Source organism: Halichoeres trimaculatus, unplaced genomic scaffold (genome assembly GCF_033239565.1).
Source record: "Halichoeres trimaculatus isolate MK-OKI-2021-1 unplaced genomic scaffold, fHalTri1.1 fHalTri1_scaffold_1, whole genome shotgun sequence".
Taxonomy (NCBI): domain Eukaryota; kingdom Metazoa; phylum Chordata; class Actinopteri; order Labriformes; family Labridae; genus Halichoeres; species Halichoeres trimaculatus.
This window is the reverse complement of record NW_027437179.1, coordinates 5,334,785-5,360,732: the sequence shown is the minus strand read 5'-3', so window position 1 is coordinate 5,360,732 and position 25,948 is coordinate 5,334,785. Positions and strand designations below refer to the sequence as shown.

At 42.3% G+C, this 25,948-nt stretch overlaps 4 protein-coding genes across 5 annotated transcripts; 2 read left to right on the top strand and 2 right to left on the bottom strand.

Moving 5' to 3' along the window:
• Positions 1 to 476: 476 nt before the first annotated feature.
• On the top strand, positions 477 to 1,856 carry LOC141798886 (E3 ubiquitin-protein ligase TRIM35-like). The gene has a single exon (XM_074680806.1). It carries the CDS (start codon positions 477 to 479, stop codon positions 1,854 to 1,856), a length of 1,380 nt encoding a protein of 459 aa, XP_074536907.1.
• A 995-nt stretch (positions 1,857 to 2,851) lies between these two features.
• isy1 (ISY1 splicing factor homolog) lies at positions 2,852 to 9,932 on the bottom strand. The gene is made up of 11 exons (XM_074680818.1): positions 9,781 to 9,932; positions 9,093 to 9,115; positions 8,617 to 8,668; positions 8,439 to 8,504; positions 8,198 to 8,240; positions 7,225 to 7,337; positions 6,899 to 7,016; positions 6,683 to 6,805; positions 4,570 to 4,682; positions 4,175 to 4,267; positions 2,852 to 3,020 (listed from the first exon to the last, which is right to left on the bottom strand). The coding sequence occupies exons 1-11, from the start codon at positions 9,781 to 9,783 to the stop codon at positions 2,913 to 2,915; spliced, it is 855 nt and encodes a 284-aa protein (XP_074536919.1). The 5' UTR covers positions 9,784 to 9,932; the 3' UTR covers positions 2,852 to 2,912.
• Positions 9,933 to 11,176: 1,244 nt separating this feature from the next.
• cnbpb (CCHC-type zinc finger, nucleic acid binding protein b) lies at positions 11,177 to 17,632 on the bottom strand. The gene is made up of 5 exons (XM_074672164.1): positions 17,472 to 17,632; positions 16,373 to 16,489; positions 15,410 to 15,475; positions 12,040 to 12,238; positions 11,177 to 11,876 (listed from the first exon to the last, which is right to left on the bottom strand). The coding sequence occupies exons 2-5, from the start codon at positions 16,473 to 16,475 to the stop codon at positions 11,759 to 11,761; spliced, it is 486 nt and encodes a 161-aa protein (XP_074528265.1). The 5' UTR covers positions 16,476 to 16,489; positions 17,472 to 17,632; the 3' UTR covers positions 11,177 to 11,758.
• Positions 17,623 to 25,610, top strand: LOC141791576 (pyruvate dehydrogenase [acetyl-transferring]-phosphatase 1, mitochondrial-like). Of its 2 annotated transcripts, XM_074672145.1 has the most exons (7): positions 17,623 to 19,884; positions 19,974 to 20,016; positions 20,868 to 21,064; positions 21,141 to 21,569; positions 21,948 to 22,048; positions 23,590 to 24,158; positions 24,450 to 25,610. In XM_074672145.1, the coding sequence occupies exons 3-7, from the start codon at positions 20,873 to 20,875 to the stop codon at positions 24,722 to 24,724; spliced, it is 1,566 nt and encodes a 521-aa protein (XP_074528246.1). In that variant the 5' UTR covers positions 17,623 to 19,884; positions 19,974 to 20,016; positions 20,868 to 20,872; the 3' UTR covers positions 24,725 to 25,610. The 2 variants fall into 2 exon arrangements, with proteins under 2 accessions (XP_074528246.1, XP_074528255.1); XM_074672154.1 differs by lacking the exon at positions 19,974 to 20,016.
• The last annotated feature ends 338 nt before the right edge of the window (positions 25,611 to 25,948 follow it).

The window sequence follows — 25,948 nt, the reverse complement described above, 5'->3', positions numbered from 1 at the left end:
GAGCACCAGGTGTATCTCACAACCAGAACCTAGTTGGTGAGAAGGGGTGTAGACCTTGGATGAGGGACCCCACATGTGATTTAGACACTTTGAGATGAAACACAGCATTGGGCTGATGAAGCTCCACCTTTAAAGAGGCTTCACCTGAAACAACTCAGGAAGCAGGTTGTGGGTTTTGGTCCCTTCACTCAGAGAAACGACTCAGAGAGAGGACGGTAAGATTGACTTTCTTCACTCAGTGCTTCCAGAAAATCTGCAGAACAGGATCAGATTTAAGTGACTTTCATTTCTTCAGGGTTTATTTTTTTATTAAAGTGAAACAGACTTTAAACTTTTAGCTGCTGATGACTAAAATCCATCAAAGGTTTAAACGATGAGTGACTGTGGTAACTCTCAGCAGCGGGGGAGGGGGAGCACCTTCCTGTTGTAGCAGCTTCCTGTGCTGTGTGCTGGTTTCGGCTTCACTCAGAGACTGAATGGCTTCACCCTCAGAGGAGGATCTCTGCTGCCCGGTCTGTAAGGACGTCTTCAGAGACCCTGTTGTCCTGTCATGTAGCCACAGCTTCTGTAAAGTCTGTCTGCAGACCTGGTGGAAGGAGACACCAGCACAGGACTGTCCAGTTTGCAAGAGGAGATCTTCAAGGCCAGATCCACCTCGAAACCTGGTCTTAAAGAATCTGTGTGAGTCCTTCTTGGAGAGGGATCAGACTCCTTCAGAGGATCTCTGCAGTCTGCACTCTGAGAGACTTAAACTCTTCTGTCTGGACCATCAGCAGCCAGTGTGCCTCGTCTGCAGAGATTCAGAGCGACACACAGACCACAGATTCAGGCCCATCGATGAAGCTGCCAGAGAGCCCAGGAGGATCCTGGAGGAGACTCTGGAGCCCTTGAAGAGGAAGTTGGAGGACTTTCAACGAGTTAAAGAGAAGTTCCATCAAACTGAAGAGCACATCCAGGCCCAGGCCCGGCACACAGAGTGGCACATCAGAAAGCAGTTTCAGGATCTGTACCAGTTTCTAGAAGAGGAAGAGGAGGCCAGGCTGTCTGCGCTGAGGGAGGAAGAGGAGCAGAAGAGTCAGAGGATGAACGAGCAGATGGAGGCTCTGAGCAGAGAGATAGCAGCTCTTTCAGACACAGTCAGAGACACAGAGGAGCAGCTGAGAGCTGGAGACGTCTCATTCCTGAAAAACTACCAGGCTGCAGTGGAGAGAGTCCAGCAGCGCCCCCTGCTGGAGGACCCACAGCTGCCCTCAGGAGCTCTGATAGATGTGGCCAAACACCTGGGCAACCTGAGCTTCTACATCTGGAACAAGATGAAGGACGTGGTCTCCTATCATCCTGTGATTCTGGACCCAAACTCTGCTGGTCCAGAGCTGCTCCCATCCAAAGATCTGACCTCTGTGAGGAAAGGAGAGTCCCAGCAGCTCCCTGAGACTCCAGAGCGGAGCAATCCTTTCTGCTCCATCCTGGGCTCTGAGGGCTTCAGCTCAGGGACTCACAGCTGGGACATGGAGGTGGGGGGGAGCTCCAGGTGGTTTGTGGGTGTGTTAGCAGAGTCGGTCCAAAGGAAGGGGGACCTGAGGTCTGGGTTATGGGTTCTAACCCTGTGTGGAGGTAAATACGCAGCACGCTCACCTTCAGAGCCACACACCGTCCTCTCAGAGCAGAATCACCTCCAGAGGGTCAGAGTGAGTCTGGACTGGGACAGAGGAGAACTATGGTTCTCTGACCCTGATACTGACACACACATACACACCTTCACACACACCTTCACTGAGAGGATGTTTCCTTTCTTTTGTATCGTAGACATGAAGGTTTTACCTCTGAGGATCTGTGTGACACTAGAGCAGGTCTGACAACTCTTTGGTTAGAGGTCAAAGGTCAGATGAGCCAGGCTGAACAAAAGGAGGTATATCATTTTCTGGTGTAAACAGAAAAAGTTCAGTCTGACTTTTTCTCTCTAAGCTGCTCACTGACTGTATTTTTTGCTGCAATGAATAAATTCTTCCTGAGAATTAACAAAGTGGTTTCCTATCTTTCCATCTTGTGAAATATGTCAAATCACTGGAAAATACTGATATATTATCAAGTGTTTTTGTCCTATTTTCGGTAGAAAACGTCTTCTTGGAATTAATATGATCCACATTTACCTGATAAGTCCAGAAACATGTCTAGTTTCAAGTTATTTAAAGACAAAATGAGGTCTGAATTGCTTGTAACAAGTTAAAAAAATCTGCCAATGGAACAAGAGAAAAGTTACTTGTATTAAAACATTATTCTAGTTTCAAGGAATATTTTGAGCAAATTTCTCTTGCTGCGAGGGTTATCTTATAGGCACTTTTTCACCATTTAAATATATATACACAATTTTTTCTACTACTGTCTTACGTGTACTACCCCTTACATAAATGTGCATTTACTGACCTTTTGTTACGTTTTTTGCTGGCCAAAAAAGTTATAAGGAAGTTATAAGGAAAAAAGTGTTAATAAAAGCTTTGTGTGTGTCAAGACAATGAAGAAAACCCAGCAGCAGATGGTGTGAGGTGTTTTATGATGATTGTGTTTAAATCATGTTTCTCAAACCATTTTTTTCCCTACGCTCAGTTTGTCTTTGTTCAACGACCATCTCATGTTTGACCTCACGTCAGGCTGAGTAGAAGTTAGGTGAAGTCATTTCTAACGTGGTGTCCACCTCTGGTTGGTCCAGAAACAGATAGGCGGCATCACTGAGACTACAGTCATGTTGTACACGGACTATGATGTGGACCTGTAGAGTCCCTCCTCATGTTAAACCAACAGGACACCAGAGGAGCGAGTGAGCTGAAGAGGCTTTAATATGAAACAGACTGAGTACAAAAAGAGCACATGGTATTTACAAAATTAGATCGACAGGTCACAGACAGACAGATGGGTTAGAGGCCCAGCAGAGTTTTGGCGGTCTGACTCTGAGCCTGAAGAGTCTCACTGGCGTAACGCTGCAACAGCTCCATCTTCTTCCTCCTCACCAGAGCCTCCTCCACCTGAGAGACAGACAGAGAGACAGTGACAGAGAGAGACAGGTTACCCAGGTTACCCAAACTTGTCCTCATAAATCATAGAACGGTCTGACTCTGGGTTCGACTCAAAGGGATAATTTGAAGCCTCCTCTCTCCTCTTCGGCACCAGAGGTACTTTCTGAGTAACCAATTTGAAGATTGTCCATAAGACTGAGCAGTATTTGTGCTCGGAGGAGAGAGGATGGAGGAGACTGATCGGAGGAGCTATGATCAAGGAAACACAAGAGCCGGCTTTGCAGAAGTCTTTTCCCTGACAGACACGCCCCCATATGGAATATCACTCTCTGATTGGATGATGCAGCAGCTCAGACTTTACATGAAACTTCACAAACACAACGGAGTTTAATGAGAGAAAAGACAAGCTGAGGACAGAAACTGATCATAACTCTGGTAATAAAGTGTTCGCTGTGAGTTTAAAGCACAAAACACTGAACACAACCATCATCAAATCAATATAACAGAAGGTTAATACAGAAAACTGACTGATCAATAATATCTTCCTGAGACACAATAAGGTGGGTTATTAAGAAGCTTCAGAGGTCAGGATCAGATGGGCTCTAAATAAAGGATAAATAATCTCACAATTACGCATTTTACCGGTAAAGTGATCCATGAGCTTCTAAACAGCTCACAGAATAAACAGAGAGCAGGTTTTCTTCATGGTAACGTGTTTGTTAAACAGGTTAAAGAAACAGACAAATCTCTGTTACTGTTTCTGTTTGATAAGAGTTATTACAGCGCACATGTGCAGACGCACAAACAGCTGTTGGAGATGACTGACTGATGATCCAGAGGTGATCAGCTGATGCCGTCATCACTGAAACACGTAGCTTCATGTGACGATCCGAAGGAGAGGATGTCCCATTGCTCTAAAAACGAATCTCCTCCATCCTCTCTCCTCTCTTCATTTCCTCTCCTCTCTCCATCATCTCTGGTGGGAGGGACTAAGACGTAAGTGAACGACGCAAGTGGAGGAAGGAAGGATGGAACTTTGGAGCTTTGAGACGCACCCTCTGACTGGTTATTTCCTGGTGTGGGTCAGTGTTTGGTCTGAAACTGTGACAGTTCAGAGTGTGTGTGGGCGTGTGGGCGTGCGTGTGTGTGTGTGTGTGTGTTACCTCTTTCTGTGAGGGTACAGGTACATGTGCCATAAAGGTGACTCCTCCCTCCTCTGTCTCCAGCTCCTCCTGGTTCTCCTCATCATCATCAGGCTGTGAACACAGAACAGGGTTCAGTTCAGGTCGACTAACGCTGGTTAAATCCATTAAAATCAAAAACACACAAAGGTTTGTTCATAAAGTGCAGAATGTAAAGTGTGAGGGAGTTAAAGGACTAGTCGCGGTTCATGGTTTTAGTCCAGATCTCAGTCCAGGAGGAGGATCTGACGCTGAGGTCATTACATCAAACAAACACTAACAGCTGATCAGCCTCACGTCCTTTATTTTCCATTCTACTTCTTTTACAGAGTCCGTGAAACTCCTGGAGGCTCCTGGAATTTAAAGAGAAAGTTCACCTCTTCGTTGTGGACTGTGTAAATGCTCTCCTCTTCCTCCTCCTGTTGTTGTTTATCTCCTGACAGACGATTCTCCCTCTCTGTTTTCCACTTCTGCACCGCCTCCATTATAGCTGCATACACACAAACACACATTTAAAGACACACAGCTCAAAGACAGCAACCCAGATGTTCTGGGAATCAGAAGAGTCCAAAGCTTGTGGAGCTAACACATGTGGAGGCTCCATTAATGCCACAGTATGGAAAGTCAATATGAATTTCTAACACTGTTTTTTTTTTCAGCATTAAAATCAGACTTTGAATTTTAAAAACCATCAAATGTCTAGCACCTTTTTTTCTGCATTTGCCTTTTTTTTAAATGTTGCAATAAATTCAGTGGCAAAAATAGCCTCAAAATATCGAGATTTAAAAAGTTCCAAATGTAAAGAAAAAAAAACTTCTCAAAAAAGTTCTGGCCTTTTTTTTTTATAATTAAAAAAAAAAAATTAGTGTACAAAAATTTAATGAGAAATTCAAACTCCAAAATTTAAACTCAAAATATTCAGTGTCATCATCCAGGTACAACACAGAGTTGAAAAGCCTGTCTCTGTTGTAGAAGTGTCCAGGTGACAAAGCTCAGCATCCATTTTCTGTTAAGGTGTTAAGGCTGTAATCCTGATGTGTCCACATGCTCTCTTAAAGGGCATTAATGGGCTTTCAATTTTTTTCTAGATTAACACTTAACATTGTCTGATTATGGCAGTAGAATAAGTCGATAATTTATTTTATTTGTTATTCAACAAAAAAGGCGCAAATTTAGAGGAATAAGTGGCTTTTTTTCAGTATAGCTGTTCAAAACACCCTTTTTTCAGCATCGCTTTTTTGAAAAAGAAGGGACTCACATTCCTTTACTCCGCTTTGGGCCAATGTGAATAACAGGTTGTCATGAGTGAGATCGGCATTTCGGGTTGTTTTTATTGTGTTTCTGCCAAAGTATCATTTAATTTGACCATCCATTGAGATGAATGAAATGTGTTTGGATGGATGGATGCAAAAATATTAGCTTAACAGGACATAAAGTCCACTATTTTGGACTCGGTGAGTTAGCTTTTGTGCTTGTATTCGTTTTGTGCAGAAAAAAGGCAGTAGCCCATGGTGCCCATTTCTCAACAGGAAGATTGATATGATGGAGTCTGTTTTATAAAGTCTATGGATGGAGTTCAGGGTGGGATACCGAAGCTGGGTGAGACTACTTTCCCATTAGACAACTACAGCTTCACCAGCAGCAGCAGCCTCTAGCTCGGCTCCTGGTGACAGAGGTAAACAAGGATCGTCAGAGATGCAGCCCAAGGTTCAGCCCGACAGAAACGTGAGCTGAGCACCGTAGCAAAGTCTTGATTTTCTGACTCTAGATCAGCGGATAAACCTCTCTGTCTTTCTCTCTATGGGCTTTATAATGACGGCTCAGCGCGTTGCTTTATGATCAGCTCCTACACCTACTACTTATATTTTTTAAGTCAGTGTATCTGATTTCGAACTTTAAATATGCTGATGTGAACACAGCATTAGGCTACAAATCACTAGCTAACAGCACTCACTCACCGGGACACCTGCTCCTTCTCCTCTGGCTCTCCTGACACCACAACTCCTCTGCTCTCCTACGGATGTTATTCCTCCTAATCCTGCCCTGTTCCCACTCTCCATCTTTCCTAACAGGCTCATCATTATAACCCTGAGGACCATCATATGGATAGAATACAGATTTTCTTCCTCTTCATTAACAGGAGTGACAGTCTGATCCATGTTTATCAATGTTAAACAGAGGCAGAAGCAGCGGAACTCCGTTTTTTTAATGCGGAAGTACAAAAACCTGTACTAAAACGTCTCCAGGAGACTCTGTGGTTTATTAATTTAGGAATTTCTTTCAGTATATTGTTTTCAAGTTATTTTCCTATCCATTTCTTAAAAGTTGTCATTAACCTGCAATATGCCCTTCAAATGTTTGTGTCTGTGCTCTGCTGCCTGAGCCTTTAAAATATATTTTACTGATGTAGTTTTCCCTTTGTTTGAGTTGAAAGTGTCTGATTTCGTCTGATGACACAGAGTTTATTAAATGATCATAAATCCATCAAACCTTGTTTCTCGTACTGAGCCTCCAGAGGCAGCAGCACACCGTCATCTTCGTCTCTGTAGCCATAATACTCTGCATCCACTTCCTTCATCAGCTCCGCCCTCGTCTTCCTCAATGCTGGGGCAGCTGGAAGTCACATGATCAGAGAGGACCAATCAGACGACAGCACAGAGGCAGATGTTTTGGTATAAAGATGAAGAACAAACAGAGTTCACGTACGCTCCTTTTCAAACAGCTCTCTGACTCCAGGAAGGTCTCTGGCTGCTCCGAAGTATTTATACCCTCGATTACCAGGAACCTCTTTACCCTCATGGTCCAACATCCTGGGACCCACTCTCTGCAAACACACACACACATACACACTCCATTACTCTGTACACACACATAGCATCACTAACTGTAAAACAAACTAAACTCTAAAACACAAACCACAGGTCATGATCTAAAAACACAAGCTGAGACTGGTTCCCCAGGTGGTACTGGTTTCAGATAAAGTTCTTGGTTCTGGTTAAGGGCACTCCTACTAGTTCTGGGTTGGTATTTACCGCGTAGTCGGGTCCTCCGAGCTCTTTGATCCGGACCTCCCAGTGACCTTTCTCCCTCAGCAGCTTGTTGATCTCATCGTTCAGATCACGGATCTTAAACTCCCCGAGACCAGCTGAACCACAGACAGATGAGAGAGAGACAGACAGGTTAGAGAAACTGGTATTAAAGCAGCTTCAGAGAGAGACAGACATATAAGACAGAGAAAGACAGGTGTGTGAGAGACAAGTGAGAGTAAGACAGGTAAGACAGCGATAAGTTGGAGAGAGGCTGATGGGTTAAAATGGGCAGATATGTTAGAGAGACAGGCAGGTTTTAAAGAGGTAGACAGGTGAGAGGGCGAGGGTAGGTTCAGTGAGGGATAGACAGGTGAGAGACTGAGAGAGAGAACTAGACGAGTTGGACAGACAGACAGGTGAGGGGGGGCAAACAGGTTGGAGAGACACAGACAGGTTAAGGGAGGGAAAGAATGGCTTGAGAAAGTCAGACAGGTAAAAATAAGACAGACATGTCCATGGAGACAGAACTGGTTTTGGGAGGTGGAGATGTTTGAGGGAGACAAGTCTGTGAGAGGCAGACAGGTTAGAGGGACTCAGACAGGTCAAAGAGGAAAAGACAAGTCAGAGGATGTCAGACAAGTCAGGAAGAGACAGACAGATGTTCAGAGAGAGATGGGTCAGAGATGGACAGACAGTTGTGTGACGTTGAGACCAAGAAGGAGAGAAACAAAACTACAGGGAAGCAGGGGAAGACAAATTAGAGACAGTGAGACAGGTGAGAGGCAGACAGGTCACAGACAAAATTACAGAAACGGGAGACATGTCAGTGAGACACACAGAGAGAGACAGGTAGGTAAGGAAGACAGGAACAAGGGGAGACAAACTGGTCAAAAACAGAGACAGGTTTGAGGTAGATCAGTCAGAGGAAGAGAGACAGGTCAGCAGGTGAGGCTGAGACAGGAAGACAGACATTTACCGTTCTGAATCTGAGCCACTTTCTTTGAGATCTCACTGATGATCTGAAACACACACACACACACACACACACACACACACACACACACACACACACACACACACACACACACACAAAAAATCACACAACAGAATAAAAAAAATATCCAGGGACAACAACAGAGAAACGTAGGTCAACTACAACTCCCAGAGTGCATTTCAGCACCAGTCACAGAGCCCAAAGACGCCAGCACAGTTGCTACCTGTCGTCTCCATTTCTCAGCTTTAGGGAGTTCACTGCACTCTGAGGCCAGGTAAGGTCTCCTCTCCTGAACACACAGAAAGGCAGACAGACAGGTAAGGAAGAGGAGGGGCGTCAGTTCTTTTGTTCTTTTAGAAGCTTTAAAACAAAAAGTAGGGTAAAAATACAAAAAAACATACTTTGACTTTCCCCTCCTCCAGCTGGGCCTGTCTGAACCGAGCCAGAGCCGTCCTATGAGACCCAACAGAGACACAGTTAGAAACAGCAGAACAACAGAAGAACCTTTAAATACCTCATAACTAGGGACGTGGGTATGTTTCATTTCACAAATCTAATCTAGATACTGTCAGACGCACTGGAAGTACTTTTTCATCAGACTGTGTAACACTTTGAGTCATAAAATTCATCAACTTCATAAATAACTTCTGGCTGCTTAGGAATATTTTTAGTCACTGTATTCAGCTGCCATGAGGAGCAAGTCAAGGCAATTTAGACACAAATCTGAAGAGTTAATCAGCATTATGATAATCTATTATCATTTAATTATATCACCCTTACGTCACAACTTACTGGACAGCTCTTGGTCTACAAACAAAAATACAATCAGTCATATAAAATACAGTTACAAACACAAAGACCCAAACAGTATACTCACATGGCTTTCTCTGCGTTTCTTGCCTGTAAAAAAACACAAAGAGGTTGGTCATAAACTTAAGTAACAACATGTTTAAATGCCGCTTATTGTAACGTATTATTGTTAACAGACTTCACACTCTGATATGAAGCAAAGACGTGATATCTTCATTCAGCCCTCACCAAACTCCATTCAAAAGTCAGTCACTTTTATCCCCCACATTGATTTATTTCTCAATCAGCTCGTTGGAACAAACTGTCCAACCTTTTGTTTTGTTGGCAGTTAACCCTGTACAGCACTAAGATCAAATTAATTGTGGATTAAAATAAATATAAAAGAAACTTTACTCATGTTTAGTCTGAGGCAGCTTTGCTACATTACTTGAGCGCTTTAAAGGCAGGTGGAGCTGGCTGACACCAAACCTCATTCATAATTTTACAAGTTTACGCTAATATTTGATTCCGAGCCACAAAACCGCCATCTAAAGACTTTGAATTTTAAACTTATGTATTCCAAACATTTCGTCTATGGTTTAATGTTTTGAAGACTCTCCAAATGTTACTTTTAGTTATAAATAGTAAACATAAGTGAGCAAACCCGTTAGCTCAGCTAGCAGGCTAAACTCTGGCTAAAAGGTTAGCATGCTCTAAACAGTGAATCTGTTTAAGGTAATGTATGAGTCAGAGTGAAGGTCTGCTCCGCTGCTCACCATCTCTGTTGATGTTTTGTTATCTGTTTATGAAGAATTCAGTGAACTCCAGAGAAACTTCTCCACAAACGATCAACACACGGAGACACGACCCGGACACGTTCATCCGACTTCTTCTCTTGTTTCCGCTCCACGACGTCTTCACCAGGCCACTACTGCCCTCTGCCGGAGAAGGCTGTTTCAAAGGGCCTTCTAACTTGGTAAATAGAAAACTATATTAAAATTAACTCAAGGTTTACAAAATGTGATTCATAGATACAATAATATAAAGTTTCATAATTTCCAGGTTGAGTTGAACCTCTTTACTTCTGCCCGCTGACACTATTAGTTTTATTATCAGTAAAACGTGGAGTTTTTAAACATTACTTTCAAATTATTTGAACAACAAAAAACGTCAATTCTGTTTAATTTGCATATCCCAAATGGAATTAAAGTATTTACAGTTCTGTAAATATAAATATTACAGAAATGAATGTAAAATAATAATACTGATATTATTATTATTATTATTATTATTATTATTATTATTATTATAAAAACAATGATATGGAAAGTTTTTCAGAGAGCTCCTTTTTCACTTTTTACTTGTGTAATATATATTGAGCTATTGAGCACTAGCATGTTTACGACTCTCCAGTGGGACTCATATAATGTGTTTCAAAAAACCCAGTGATGTGGTGACTGTTCCGCACCAAACCAGACATACCATCCTATATACTAACTATGTATGACTGATGTTAACATGGAGTTCCTCAGGGCTCCATCCTCGAGCCTCATTTTTTTCAAAGAGTTAAAAATTGACACAACGCATCCCATATTTTTTTCCTCTGTATGTTTCACCTTGGCAGGTACTAAAAAGAGCTCATTATATACTTATTGGTCAGTATATACAAAAACAAAGGTCTCAAGAATGTCTGGCTTATGTGGTTATACTTACATGTTATACTAAATGTGATAGCAACAGTTTTATTAAACACACCATTTTTTATTTACTCCTTTGTCTTTAAATTTGTACCTGTTGATTCTTGTGTCCAGCAAATCCTATAATTTTTGAAAGGTCCTGCATAAAAATGAGCGTGCACAAACAAAGAGGGCAATTTATTAATGATTTAAAATCAAAGACCTGTTTGATGAACACAGGTTCAGCTCTTTGCTCGTGTTTCTGTTCTGAAATAAACTGCGCAGACAGGAAGTTGTCTCTTCATCCTCCATTTTTTTTTATTGTCAGATAAAACTTACAGGCTGAAGTACAACCAAATGACATTTTTATAGTAGCTCTAAGTGATATATTGTACAAAAATAACATTTGGATTTTTTTTGTATTTTTGTTAAAACATTCTCGTCTCTCCAAACTTAAAATCCTCATTTTAAAAGTGTTATTTTCAGTCTCGGTCTGTCAATCACTCCATGAGTTCCAAACAGCAACAAAAAGCACCTTAAAGATATTTAGAATTCCTTTTTTGAATGTCGGCTCTCATTGGCTGCTTCGTTTTTACATGATCATATCTGCAGCATGATTGGCTGTTTGCTGAAGCCAATCATGTTTCTGTCAGACAAACTTTTTTATGAAAACAAATTAAGTTACTGAACAGGTTTTAAGAAAGAAACTTCAAATATTTCCCTCGGTCAAAGCCCAGCCCACTTCAAAGTTGGGGGCGGGGCTTATGTATGTTTGCACTCCTCAGCCAATCAGCTGGGCAGAAAGGATTCTTAAACAAAGCTTTTCACGTTTTATCAGTGCTACCAAACTAAAAACACAAATCTGATTTCTCTTTTAAAAACGCTGAAGAAAGTTTGCTTTTTAGTGTCCACCCTTTTTCTCCTTCTGTCTGCTCTGATTGGCAGCTGCAAGTCTGACTGACAGGCCTCCAGACCAACCAGAAGAGGAGGATCATGGGGAATGAGTAAAGAGAAAGAAAGAAAGAAGAGATAAAAGAGAGAGCGAGGTCAGGGTCGGGGTTTGGGTTTGGAGTGGCAGCTAAGCGGTGGCCTCGATGGTGCACTCCTTCGCCAGGTGACCTGACTTCCCGCAGTTATAGCAGTTCAACTCCGACGCCTTGCTGCAGTGCACCGCCACGTGACCGATCTCCCCACACCTGGAGAAGACACATCCAATGCCCACACCTGTGTCACTTTTTACACCGCTCTCAATATGAAAACCAGAAGAATGAGATCACAATGAGCTTACCTTTCACCTGTTACTTAATCTTATAGTTTGGTGTAACTGTGGCTCATGGCTCACCTGGAGTGTGTGTTTACCTGTAGCATTTGACCTTCTCGCAGCATTTCTGGATGTGTCCGAAGCCGCCGCAGGAGTAGCACTTCTGCTCGTGGGCGTGGTTGCAGTCCCGGGCCATGTGTCCTGCCTTCCCACAGTTGTAGCACAGCTGCTCCCGCTCCTTCTTTGGCTCCTTACAGTCTCTGGAGATGTGACCTCCTCTGCCGCAGTTATAACAGGCTGCAGAGACGACAGGACACGCTCAGATTTAGCCAGCCAACTTAAACACACAAAGCAAACTTCACTGAGTGTGTTCAGGCTCATTAAGTGCTGTAGCAACAACAGCAGTTTGCTCTTGGTTACAGTGATAAGCAGTTAGCATCTTTGCTCTGCTGTGTGCTCACATCTTGCTGGAGCTCCACGAGCAGAGGATGAGCTGAACTGGGATCGGACACTTTCTTACCAGTTTGTCAAGGAGCTGATTCGTCACAGAAGTGATAAATATGTTACTGTTTATAACAACACCTCCTCCTTGGAGTGAGCCAAAAAACAAGAGCAGCCCAGCATGAGGAAAATACATGTAACAGCAGTGTTTTTCTTAGGTTTCTCAATCTGGCTTCCGGTGTGACCACTCCACTGAGACTGCACTCCTGTCAGTCACAGAATCACTGCCACTGGCTCAAGCTGCTGGTCAGTCCTCTGTCCTACTACTACTGGACTTGTCTGCTGCTTTTGACACAGTAAACCATTAAATCCTCCTCTTCACACTCTCTGAACTTGGCATCTCAGATCCTTCAGAGTGTCATGTCAAGGAGAAGTATCTAAATCACATGGCTTATCAACAGGGGTACCCCAGGGTTCAATGCTTGGTCCCCTATTCTTTTCCTTACACACTGCCTCACTTGGTGCAGTGATCTCCTCTCATGGCTTCTCCTACCACTGTTATGCTGACGACACTCAGCTTTTCCTGACTTTTCCTTCTGATGTGTCTCCACATGGATGAAGGAACAAAGGAACTTCAGCTAAATCTGTCCAAAACTGAGCTCATTGTCCTTCCTGCTTGTCCCTCAGTTCAACCACAGATCAATGTCCTGCTTGATTCCAATCAACTTGTGCCACAAACTCTGATGATTGATGACCAGCTGACCTTTAAGGTTCATGTGGCCTTGATGCTCAATCTTGTGGATATGCCCTCTATAACATCTGGAGGATCAGACTCTACCTGACACAATGTTCCTGTGTCTGTGTGTGCATATGTTAGGGATGCAGCGATTAGTTGACATAATTGATTAGTTAACGATAAAAATTAATTGACGCAAATTTTAAAAGTCAATGCGTCGTATTATTGTTTTTATTGTGGTTGTCACATGGTGAAATCAAATACCAGGGGTAATACTCATTTGTAACTTCAGTTCACAGCATGAGGTGCTGTGTTATTGGATACTTTTATGGGAAAAGATCACTAAGTTCATACGTGAGGAATATTGATGAGGAAAAATCTCCACTCCTAGAGAGCGCTGTGCGCTGATGGAGGTTCTGCATCTCTGGCTTGGACAGCCTGACAGCTCCAGGAGTTTAGCGTCTGATAACGTGATTTAGAGAGTCTCCTTCACTCTCTGTTACAGACAGTTTTTCAGGATCTGAGTCACAAACTAGGGTCAAAACTCCCCTAACTTTTGAAAAGAGAGGACATTTATCTGGAGGAGCTCTCACTCTAAAGCTCACACTGCACCGGTAACACTCAGCGGGGAGGAGGAGGGGCGGAGTGCGCATGAGCGAAATAGCGCATGTAGAGAAACTAAACTAAACGCGTTGTCATGGAGAGCTGGGAGAGAGTCAGACAGGATCATACAGAGAGCAAAGCCCCAATAAGCAAATAAACATGAGAAAACAAGCCCAAAGTCATTAATGTGCGATTTGTCCAACTCTGCTTACAAAAACTTCATTTCCCTGTTACCTGCTTCATTCATTTTGAGATTATTATTTTTTTGTATAGAAGTCTACTTATATTTTTTTATGTCATCATGAATGAAATTAAGACAAACAAACATGACACAGGGCTGACCAATCAGAGGTGAGAACCTAACTCCGAGTAAATGCAGTGAAAATGCAACACACGTTGAATTTTACAGGTCTGCACATTTTAAAGGCCAAATTAGGTTGAAACACAAAACAACCGTGAAAACCTTGAAAAAAAATAACTGATAGATTAGTCGTTTTTAAAAATAATCGTTAGTTGCAGCCCTATTGGACTGTAACAGTAAACAGACTGGCCTTTTTATTATATTTTTTATAATTTTATTCAATTTTGCATTTTGCTGTGCAAAACACTGTTGTTTAATTAGCTCTGTTATGAGAGAGATCATTTTGGTATTTATTTGGGATACATTATGGTTTTGAAATCATTGAACAACAGAAAAATAATCGTTAGACTAATCATACAATTAGTCGTTAGATTAGTCGACTAATCAATCAAATAATCGCCCGATTAATCGTTTTAAAAAAAATTGTTTACCCCCAGCCCTGGTATACGTGCAAATGTGTTTGAGTGTCTGTGAACGTGTTGGGATGGATCTTTGCCATGCACCAAAAAGCACAAGGAAAAATGTGAACGTGACGATGTACAGATAAATGACATCCTGTCATATAAATTAAATAAATAACATAGTGCAAGGAAATCTAGGTCACCTAGAGGGCAAGTATTGGCAAAGACTGCATCGCAATGCTTGGATCACGATACAACAGTATATATCACAATATTTCAGTATTGTGATAAATTGTGATATTCTGCACTGTGTACTGAGAAAAATAAAGAGATGATGTATATTTTAATTAAAACATTACTCATAATTAAGAACACCAAGGAAAACATTGATGTCTACTGCATACAGACTTGCTCAGTACAACAAAAATCCACATTATCAAGTTTATAAATTAAACATTTCAAATACATTTTAAGATTATATTTATTTTACAATCTATTGGCAACATACAGGGTAATAGCTCTTCGGCGCCATCTACCACATTGGAAGTGCGGAAGTCGTAAGTTACTTTCTTCTCGGCTAAAATATGAATTTAATTTTTTTTACAAAACTACTAATATTAAGAGTTGAAATATCCGTATTGGAGGTCAAAGTATCACAATATATTGCTGTATGAGTATGTTTTCACAACTCTAGTTAGAAACAGTGTTAGTGAATTATTTTGTTTTACAGACGTATAAGCTCTTATTTGTGGCACTTTTAGATTTCTTTGAAACGTGTAGTGTCTTTTAAATAAAATGTATGATTATTATTATCAGACGTCTCCTGTTAAGAGGCTCATTAGTAAAAAACAAACACCTTTTTGTTCCATAATATCTCATAGAAACTTGCACTGATGCACGTTTGTGAAGTGAACATGTATCCTCACCGTCCTCAGTCCTCTCACAGTCTCTGGCGACATGTCCTGGTTCCCCACAGCGATAACAAAACATGTCTGGAACACAAACACGTATACAGGCTTTAGTTTTAGTGGTATATATATTTCATTTATTGATGGACCGCATTTTTTTTACTAAGCTGTAAACATGTTTATTTCTCCAATAAAAAAAAGGTGTGCTGAGATGGGACCAGATGAAGTTCTTTTGGTGACAGCCTCGGGTGGATCTTTACAGGGGCCTACATTTTCAGCTGCAGTCTGCAAACATTAATATGACATTACTAACCACAAACAGCTAACACGCCAGATTTTCAGTCTTGACGTCAAAGAAACATCTGCAGCATCAAAGATCCAATAACTTAACATAGCATAATGCAACATTTCATACTTTAAAGAGGGGGTATTCTGTCTTCCCATATTGTAAATATCATACTGATCTGTCTGTAAATGGCTCAAAATGCTCTGTTCAGAGTGCAGATGGCTCAACTGTCTGTGTTATACCCAATGAGGTTCGCCCTGGAGTGGGTGGCCCAGGTGTGATTCCAGCCTGTGGCCTGTTTCTTCCACGTCACTCCCCACTCTCACCCTGTTCCCCTGTTCTATCCACTGTCCTGTCCTCTATAATTAAAGGCATAAAAGCCCCCCCAAATAAATCACGAACAAACAAAACGGCTCTGTTTTAAAAATAGCACAAGATCTACAGAGATAATTTATTGAAAAAAAGAGAGAGTTGGCCAATCAGAGGATAGGGGGTTTGTGGAGTGGGGAGCCTTAAAGAGACAGCAGCTAAATCAGACAAACAGAGGCTAAATCAGAGTTTTCTAAAACACCAGGGAGAGAGAAAAATATGGACACCAGAGGGACAGAATAAAGACTAAAAAGGCAGAATACCTCCTCTTTAAGTCATAATTATAATATAATCAAATGTAAAATAATATAGAGAATCAGAGTCACCTTTCCCTCTGCCGCGTCCCTTCCCTCGACCTCGGCCTCCACTTGGACAGTTCTTCACCCAGTGACCGCTGCGGCCACATCCAAAACACTCACTGCTGCTCATCACCACGACCACGGCTGGACACACATACACATACACATACACATACACATACACATACACATACAAATACACAACACAGATGGACATACAGAGAGTTAATGAATGTCTCCTTTGCATCCCTTAAAAATCAACACCGTCCAAACATGGTGTAAAAATGTCTTTTTTTCTTTGATTAATGATCAGTCTGCTCATTGTTTTGGTTCATTAAGGAGTGTGAGGGGTCAGTCTAGCAGCTGACTGTAAACACCCTGGGTGAGGTGACAGTAAAGGGAGATTAGGTTATTTTCTTAATTTACAGATCAAACATGTCTGTTTTAGTAGGCAGTAAACTTTATTTACAACTACAGTTTAATCCTGTCCTGCTGGAGCAGCTGGTTGACCGACTGATGAGTTCAGGTGAAACTTGTTTTTTGTATACTTCAGCTCAGCTGTGTAGCAGAGAAAAACTTCCCATGATGGTCAGAGAGCTGGATTATACAACCTGTTATTATCATTATTACGTGTTTTATTACATCCCCTGCTTGTAAAGTTTTCAAAAGTTAACGATGATTTATTCTACTTTCTATAAGTGAGGCTAACTGGTGGTTTGTTATTGTGATTCAGCAGCCCTCTGAGGCAGCACCGCCCCCTCGGTCCTTCACGGCCTGACGCCGCTCACAGACGGCTCTGTGCGGCCACCAGCTCGGCAGCCTGCTCCGGGATAATCGCCTCTTACCCCGGGCCAATAGTTCCGATCTCGGCCCGGATCTGCGGGTTCCCCCGCTGCTGGTGCGGGGAGAGGCGGCCTGTGAAGAGGCCCATCGCTGTCACACTGTCAGCTAGTCTGCTAGCTGGTTAGCATATGTTCCACAGCGGATCTAACAGCGGGAGATTGTCCGCTCCGCCGCGCCTCCTCTACGGATGAATCACACCGGGGCGGAGCAACACGGCGCTCCGGCGGCAGTGAGCCTGCTGCGGGGGGAAAGAGCGGGTTGATCGGCCGGAGCTCAAACTCACCTCAGACCCGAAACTGTTTGTTTTCTATCCTCCTCTGCGCCACACGCGGTCTGCACACGGTCCCATATACACACACACATAAACACACACAAACAGGCACACACGCACACACGCGCTCACACTGAAACACGCAAGTTGTGCTGCATTCAGGGACGGTCGGAAATGTCATAGATCTAAACTCATATATCAAACCATAGCCTCAGTGTCATAATGATCAGAATAATAACTACTGTTAATATTATTATACATTATAATTAAAAAACAAGCCTCCAAAATAAAGGAGACCAAATAATAATCACCATCATTACAAATAAAAAACACACTAATGACAGAATTTACGGCCACTTCCATTAAGTGTCAACAGACATGTCCAAAGTCAGGACTGGGTGCCAATCCTGGCCCAAGGTCCTTTTTTACATGGCCCCATCTTCCATCTAATGATATACAGAGCATCTGGAAATTATTCCAAGTGCTTACCTTTTTTTTATGATTATGATGCCACAAGCTTTGCTAACCTATCTTTGGGCAGTTTGGCCCATTTCTCCTTGCAGCACCTTTCAAACTCCATCAGGTTGATAGATAGATAGATAGATAGATAGATAGATAGATAGATAGATAGATAGATAGATAGATAGATAGATAGATAGATAGATAGATAGATAGATAGATAGATACTTAATCTATTTAGGTTGGATGGGGAGTGTAGGTGCTCAGCCATTTCAGATCTCTCCAGAGATGTTTGCCTGGATTCAAGTCTGGGCTCTGACTGGGTCCCTCAAGGACTTTTTCAGAGTCATCCTGAGGCCCCTCCTTTGATATCTTGGTCTTGGGGTTGTTGCCCTGCTGAGAGATGAACCGTGGCCCCAATCTGAGGTCCAAAGCGATCCAGAGCAGGTTTTCATCCAGGATGTCTCTGTACATAGCAGCATTCATCTTTCCCTCAGTCTTGACTGGTCTTCCAATTCCTGCAACTGAAAAACATCCCCTCAGCATGATGCTGACACCACCATGCTTCACTGTAGGGATGGTGTTGTCCAGGTGATGAGCGGGGCCTGGTTTTCTAGAAACATGACGCCAAAGAGTTCAATCTGTGTCTCATCAGAGGATTTTCTTTGTCATGGTCTGAGAGTCCTTCATGGGTCTTTTGGAGAACTCCAGGTGGGCTGAGCCTTTTACTAAGGAGTGGCTTCAGTCTGTCCACTCTACCATACAGGCCTGATTGGTGGATTGCTGCAGAGATGGTTGTTCTTCTGGAAGGTTCTACTCACTCCACAGAGGCCTGCCCAAGCTCTGACAGAGAGACCATCCAGTTCTTGGTCTCCTCCCTGACTGAGGCCTTTCTCTCCTGATCGCTCAGTTTTGACAGGGGTCCAGCTCCAGCCTGGACTCCTGGAGCCTCCAGGAAGAGTCCTGGTGGTTCTGAACTTCTTCCATTCACAGATGATGGAGTCCTCTGGACTCATTGGGACCTTCAAAACATCAGAAACTTTTCTGGACCCTTCTCCAGATTTGTGCCTGGAGACCATCCTGTCTCTGAGGTCTAAAGACTGTTCCTCTGACTTCATACTTGGTTTCTGCTCTGACATGCTCTGTCACCTGTTCTACTTAAAACAGACAAGTGCTTGCCTTTCCAAACCAGGTCCAACTGAATTTACTACAGGTGGACTCACATTAAGTTTTGGGAACATCTGAAGGACGATCAAAGGAAACAGGATGAACCTGAGCTCAATTTTGGGCTTCATGCTAAAGGCTGTGATCTCTTCGTTTTTATTTTTGTTAAATTTGAAGGAATAAAATGTCACTTTGTCATAATGGGGTGTAGAATTTAAAGAAAAAAAATTGTCTTATTTTGGAATGAGGCTGTGACATAACAACATGAGGAGAAAATGAAGCTGTGAAAACTTTCTGGATGCTCTGTACTTCTTCAAGCACTGAAACCTCTAACACATAATTGTACCCAACATGTACTAACACTGCCATTACTCCAGCTTAATCTCCTCAAACAGCATCCATCCATTTCACAGGGGACATTGTCATTATCATTGTTTGAAATATTATTATTTTGAACATTTTTTAACAAATTTGTTGGTGATTTCTCTTCTGTCTGTTATCTTAGGGAAAATACTGAACTTGAGATGATTTCTCCCAAACACTGAGCTCAGTCACGGACAGGAGGCGGGGCTATGAAGTTAGCTGTTCCAGGTTTATGGGTTACTGATTACTGACTGACATGTGAAGGAGTTAAAGGTCACAGACGAAGAGAACGTGCAAACAACCCTCTGCAGCACACCTGTCCTAGCACACCGAGAGGTCATGACCTCTGTGGAAACTAGTCCACCTCGGGAACAAAGGTTCAACCTTTTAACCTGACGGAGGATTTAGACAAAGCATTAAAGAGAAAGAGAAACACACGGTGAGTTTTTAACTTCATTAATCGTCTTGTTCCGTCTGTAGACACAGCTTTAAGACTAACTGACCCTCATTAAGTCTTCTCCTTTTCAGAAGAACTTTTTCATGTGAGGTTAAAAAAAATCTTTTTTGTGAGGTAAGAACACTTTCAGGTGAGTGCTGAACAGCAGCTCTTTGTTCGGATGTAAACAGTCAGCAGAGGGTGTGTGAAGTCGTAGGAGTAACATTAGAGTGACAAACGAAAGTGAAATATAAAACAGAAAAGGAAAAACAAATCTGTAACATTTCATGAGAAATTTCTCTTTTTTCATCTTTATTTGTTCTTTTATCTTGTAAAAAAATAATTAAAGAGGGGTATTGTGCTTTCTCAAGTCTTCATTTTGTCTCTCTTGAGTCACTGCAGTGACTTTACATACTTTACAGCTCAAAGCGTCTCTGTTTCTCTAAGCAGTGTTTTAGAAAACCCTTATTTCAGACCCTGTCTGAAACGTTAAGTTTAAGCTACTGTCTCTTTAAGGCTCACTGCTCAGCAAACCCCCTTCACTCTGATTGGCCGGCCCTCACAAGGCTTGTTGGGGTGAGGCTATGGGCAGACCTTGGTGTTTGAGGCCCACCCCTCCAACGTGTCAGGAACCAGTTATGAGATGAAATGTGATGCGAAGTGACGACTTTAGCAAGTCTCGTGAAGATCTCATGAAGATCTTGTTTTATTTTCAGAACGTAGCGTTTTCTTTGTTGTTGTTGTTGTTTTTTTTAATGTAGATACAGATTCTGGGATTTCTACAGCATATGACAATGTAGAGGTTTGAAAACCTCACGTTAAGTTTAAACATCCAGCATTATTACTCTTTGTATCCATGTTTACAATAGGAGAAAGCAGAACATCCCCTCTTTATTATGAATAGTAATGTATTTTATGCTTTAAGGTGAATTAATTTTTTTTCCTGTTTTTATTTGTTGTTTGTTCTGCCTGGTTCTCACGGTGAGTGGCCATGCTTGGAAGAACGGGAGCTCTCGCCGGTCGCTGCAGGTTTAAGTTGCGGGGATGTTGCTCCTTCTCCTCCTCTGTGCCGCCTCCTGAGCTTCCCAGACTCCATTACCCAGCAGGCAGTGGGAGCAGGAAGTACAGGACTGGGTTGGAGTCAGAACCAATGAGCTCAGCTCAGATCAACCAAATTTTGAAGGTGAGATCCGTCATTCCCAGACGTGTATCCTTCATAAAGTCACAGAGTCAGTGAAAGAGTGAGTTTTCTATTTCAGGCTAATGAATATAGCCACACCCTCCCCAGAGGCCCCGCCTCCCACGGGGTTCTGGGCTTCCACAGTAACATGTTACCCTCCAACCATCCTGGTGAGGACCGTCGGAGCAGCGCCACCTGCCTGCCAGGCCGAGGAGGCGTGCTGTTTGGTGTATTCGACGGCCACGCGGGGTCAGCGTGTGCTCACGTCGTCAGCCAGAGGCTTTTCTACTACATCGCCGTGGCCTCGCTGTCGCTGAGGATACTAGAGGAGCTTGATCGGGCGGTGGAGGAGGAACGGGCTGTACCGCCGCTGCTGGAGTGGCATAAATACCCACGAGACCACAGCTCCCCTGTCGGAGAAGCGACTTCTTTCCAAAGCCTCCGCAACTACTGGCAGGAGAGGCTGGAGGGAGAAGATGAAGAGGAGGAGGAGGACGATGAAGAGGAGGTGAGAAAACATCCAGGATAATACCCAAAGACCAGAGTCTATAGACGGTGTATGACAGATTCAGCAGTTCAGTCATTGCAAAGAGAGAAGTTACCTACAGAGACAAACCGTTCATTTTAACATGGAGCTCTATGGGGACTGACTCACTGCTGGAGGCTTGCTCTAGAGGACGCTCAGGGAACTGCAGTTTATGTTTTCAATAGTCTCTGGTTTTAACAGGGACATTAAGACATCAGCTGAACCCTAACCCTGCTGTCAGAAGGTTTTAGTTTTAGGTGTCAAGGTCTGAAAAACAGAATGAAGGTCAAATAAATAAAATAATATCAGGTTTAGACTTGACTCTGGTACCAATGTGATATCTTCTCTGATTGGTTGCAGGATAGCGGGAAGGTGACATCAGCGCTGGTTAATGCTTTTCGTCGCCTTGACTACGACATTTCTGTGGAGGCCCAAGTCCACCTGTCCATGTCTTCATCCAGGTCCTCTTTTTGTTCGACTCCTTCACTGAGACAGATTAGATCAAAGTTCAGATCATCTTAATTCACATTAATTAAAATGATGTCATCATTTACATTTCTTCAGTTTTTGGCGTGACACTTTCAGCTCCAGTAACAGCTTAAAGCCTGAGCTGAGGTTTTTATCCTGTGTGTGAAGTTGTTGACAGCGCTCAGTTTGAACTGGACTGATTGTTGAGTACAGGTTGTGAGTGTTACAAAGTTAGAGCTCAGGATTAAAGCAGAACAGGAGTTTGTACTTAGGCTTAAAAAAAAAAAAATCAGGTCTTAAAGGAGGTTAAGGATTCTTACCCTGGTAGTTTTTGGAAGTGGAGAAAATAAATGATCAACATAAGTATTGGGTTTTTTTTATTGCTGTTTTACATTTTTAAGTCAGGTTTTTAGTTAATTATTACTATTTATTTTATTTTTCTTTTAATTCTTTTTTCAGTCTTTGTTTAAAAGCTTGGTTGGGGAAAAACGATCAACAAAAGTATTGGTATTTTTTTTTTTTTTTTACAGTTTTAAATCAGGTTTTTTTAGTTAATTTTTTTTTTTTTTTTTTTTTTAATTTTAAATCCTTCTTTCAGTCTTTGTTTAAAAGCTTGGTTGGGGAAAATGATCAACAAAAGTATTGGTATTTTTTATTGTTATTTTACAGTTTTAAATCAGGTTTTTAGTGAATTTTCTTTTTTTTAATTTAAATTCTTTTTTCAGTCTTTGTTTAAAAGCTTGGTTGGGGAAAAAAAGTTACTGCTCTTCTCCAGCAGAGGGTAAAATGTTTTTTTTTTCACTATCCAGTAACATGATGTCAGATTCCCTGAATAAATCCTAAAAACTGACTCACATTTAATGTGCATTCTTTTAGCTTGTGGCTGTAGACATCAACACCATCATCAACAATACTTTAGGACAAAACTTTAAGTTTCACAGGAGGACGAATTATTTTGACCTCAACTGTACATTTCTGCTCTTACCATTCTACTATTTTTTTAAAAACAAAAAAAACCTTCCTGTTATTTCCATTTTTTTGTGTCACCCTGTGGCTTTGAGTCCAACATTGTGTATTTATCAGCAAATTTCTGACTTTTCCGTATTGATTTGACTTGTTTTTCAACGTTTTACCTCCCAATCACTTGTCTTCCTCTCTTCAGTGTTCCAACCTGTTTCCTGGAGTTTTAATTAATTTTTGGCATTTTTATTCTTTTTAGACATTTTGACTTTCCCACTGTCAGCAGTCAATAATCTTACTTTCACTCAAAATTCAAACCTGCTCTTGTCACTTTGACCTTTTCCACAAACTGCTTGATAAAAAATAAACTTCCTTCCCCAGTTACTTATTCCAGTTCCTGGCCCATCAATATTTTGCCATGAAACTGATAAACTGGTTGGCTTTTAGTCAGAACTTAATTTTTCAGTCTTGACCTGTGAATTTAAAGTTAAACATCTCGTGAAATGAAACTGACAGAGCAGGTCTTGTCTGAACCCCTTCAGATCTTAATCCATGACCCTCTGCTTGTCCACAGGCGGCTGGCTCTTCCTGGAGAGGGTATGTCTCTCTCCTCCCCCCTCAGGGTGGCGCTGTCTGGCTGCACGGCCTGCGTCGCCCACATCTCCAACAGCGTCCTCCACGTGGCCAACCTGGGCGACAGCCGGGCCGTGCTGGGCGTCCAGGAGTCAGACGGGAGCTGGTCTGCAGTCAGCCTCACCAACGACCACAATGCACAGAACCCAGATGAGCTGCAAAGGATCCTGGGAGAACACCCACAGTCTGAGTGGAGGACGGTGGTGCGCCACGATCGCCTGCTGGGTCTACTGCTGCCTTTCAGGGCTTTTGGTGACGTTCGCTTCAAATGGAGCCCAGAGATGCTGAATCGAGTCTATGAAACGAGACCTGATGTGATGTCCGTGGTCAATGAGGGGGTTAGGACTTCGCCGCAGAACTACCTTACGCCACCGTACCTGAGTGCCGAGCCAGAGGTCACCAGGCACCACATCAGACCCTCTGACAAGTTCCTGGTCCTGGCCACTGATGGACTCTGGGAGCTGATGCATCGACAGACGGTGGTCCAGCTGGTGGGGGAACTTCTGACAGGTCAGAGAGTGGTTTCAGGAAAGATGTGTTCAGACCAGGGGGCTTCTGTACATGGGGTGCATCATTTAACCGCTGAGCTAAACAGACCCAAAATTTCTTTTCTGAATGAATTTTGGATCAGATTTAAAAGGACAGGAAGCAGTGAGAGGATCTGAGACTTCTGAGGCTGTCTTTACATTAATTATCTGAGTCTTCACACCTGGTTTGATCTGAACCCCTTAAAGCTGAACTAAAAAAGCGATAAAGAGCAATCACCAGTTCACCTGTGACTGTAATCTTTTTGCTTCACAGGCCTCCAGCAGCAGGGACCCATAATCCCTAGTTCTGGGATGACACTGGGCAGCCTGCAGCGCCTCCTTCTGGAGAGGAAAGGACGGGTCCTGTCAGTGCAGGAGGACCAGAACGCCTCCACCCACCTGCTCCGCCACGCCCTCGGGGATGATGGGTACGGATCTGTAGCTCCAAATCGTCTGGCCAAGATGCTGAGTCTACCCACAGATCTCGCCAGGAGGTATCGTGATGACATCACCATCACTGTCATCCACCTGAATGAGATCAACCTTTAATCAGGTCACCTGTGGGAGCTAACATGTCACGGACTCAGCAGGTGACAGATAAATAACCATCATTTCTAACTGTGTTACATGGTCCTCTCTTCCTGTTCATCTTGATGTCTTATGTCCTTTAAAATAACTTTGTTCTGATGTTTTTGCTTTTTGTCCTTTGAGTCTGGGTGTTCCACGTTTACACTCTGATTTATCAATCACACACAGATTACACTGTCTGTTTCTCTCATTGCTTAAAGAAACAGAGATATGACTGTGTATCAAACATTAATAAAGTTCAAGATTTCATTTCGTCCTGTTGACACTGTGGCAAGAACACATCTTAATTTGTTGCATGTACTGCAAATTGCCAACAAGAGAAGGATCCAGCAGGTCTGTTGTCCCCCCACCTGCATTCGCCCATACACCGCTTTTTTCCCCCCAGGTCATAGATAAAGACACAGAGGTGGAGAAGAAGAATAAAGACATACCAGTGTTGCTTTCTCATCACTTCACTTCTGCCTCACAGACTGTCAAAAAATAGTTGTGCCATTGCAGTTATAATGTTGACTCAGTCCAGTTGGGGGAGTAACTCACCCAAACCTGAATACAACCCACATTAAACAGAAAAAAGCTGTGTCCCAATTCAGGGTCTGCAGTTTAAAAAAGCTGCAGCCATTTGAGGACCCGGCCATCTTAGCCTGCGTAAAAACTGAATCAAACAGAATTGAGACGGTCTGATTTACAGAGCACTTCCTGTTTGTCACTCTTGATGTCAGACAGCTACGCCCTCACCTGTCAGCCTAACATGACTTTTTAAACACGTAAAACACTAAGTTTTTATACAATCAATTTTTAAAAATACTTCACTTTATAACTATTATTTTCTTCATTTATAGAGTGTAGAACCACCATGTACGTGTAAGAGTTAAGCATCAATACAGAATAAATAAACAAATAAAGCAAGCTGTTATAGTTTTGCTTTTTATTTTAAGAGTAATGAATTAATTGTATGTACTGTTTAAATTTCTAGTAAAAATATGTTGAAAAAAAAACTTTTTTTTTTTTTTTAGAAAAATGTACATTTTTGAACATAACATTTTTCCTTAATGAGAAGATTTATGAAGAAGGACTGTTTCTCCTCAGTATATTACTTAAAAAGAGCCCAAACAACACATTTCTCCACAGCAAAACAAAATCTTCTTCAGATTTTTAGAAATACAATCATATCCTTCACATCTGGAT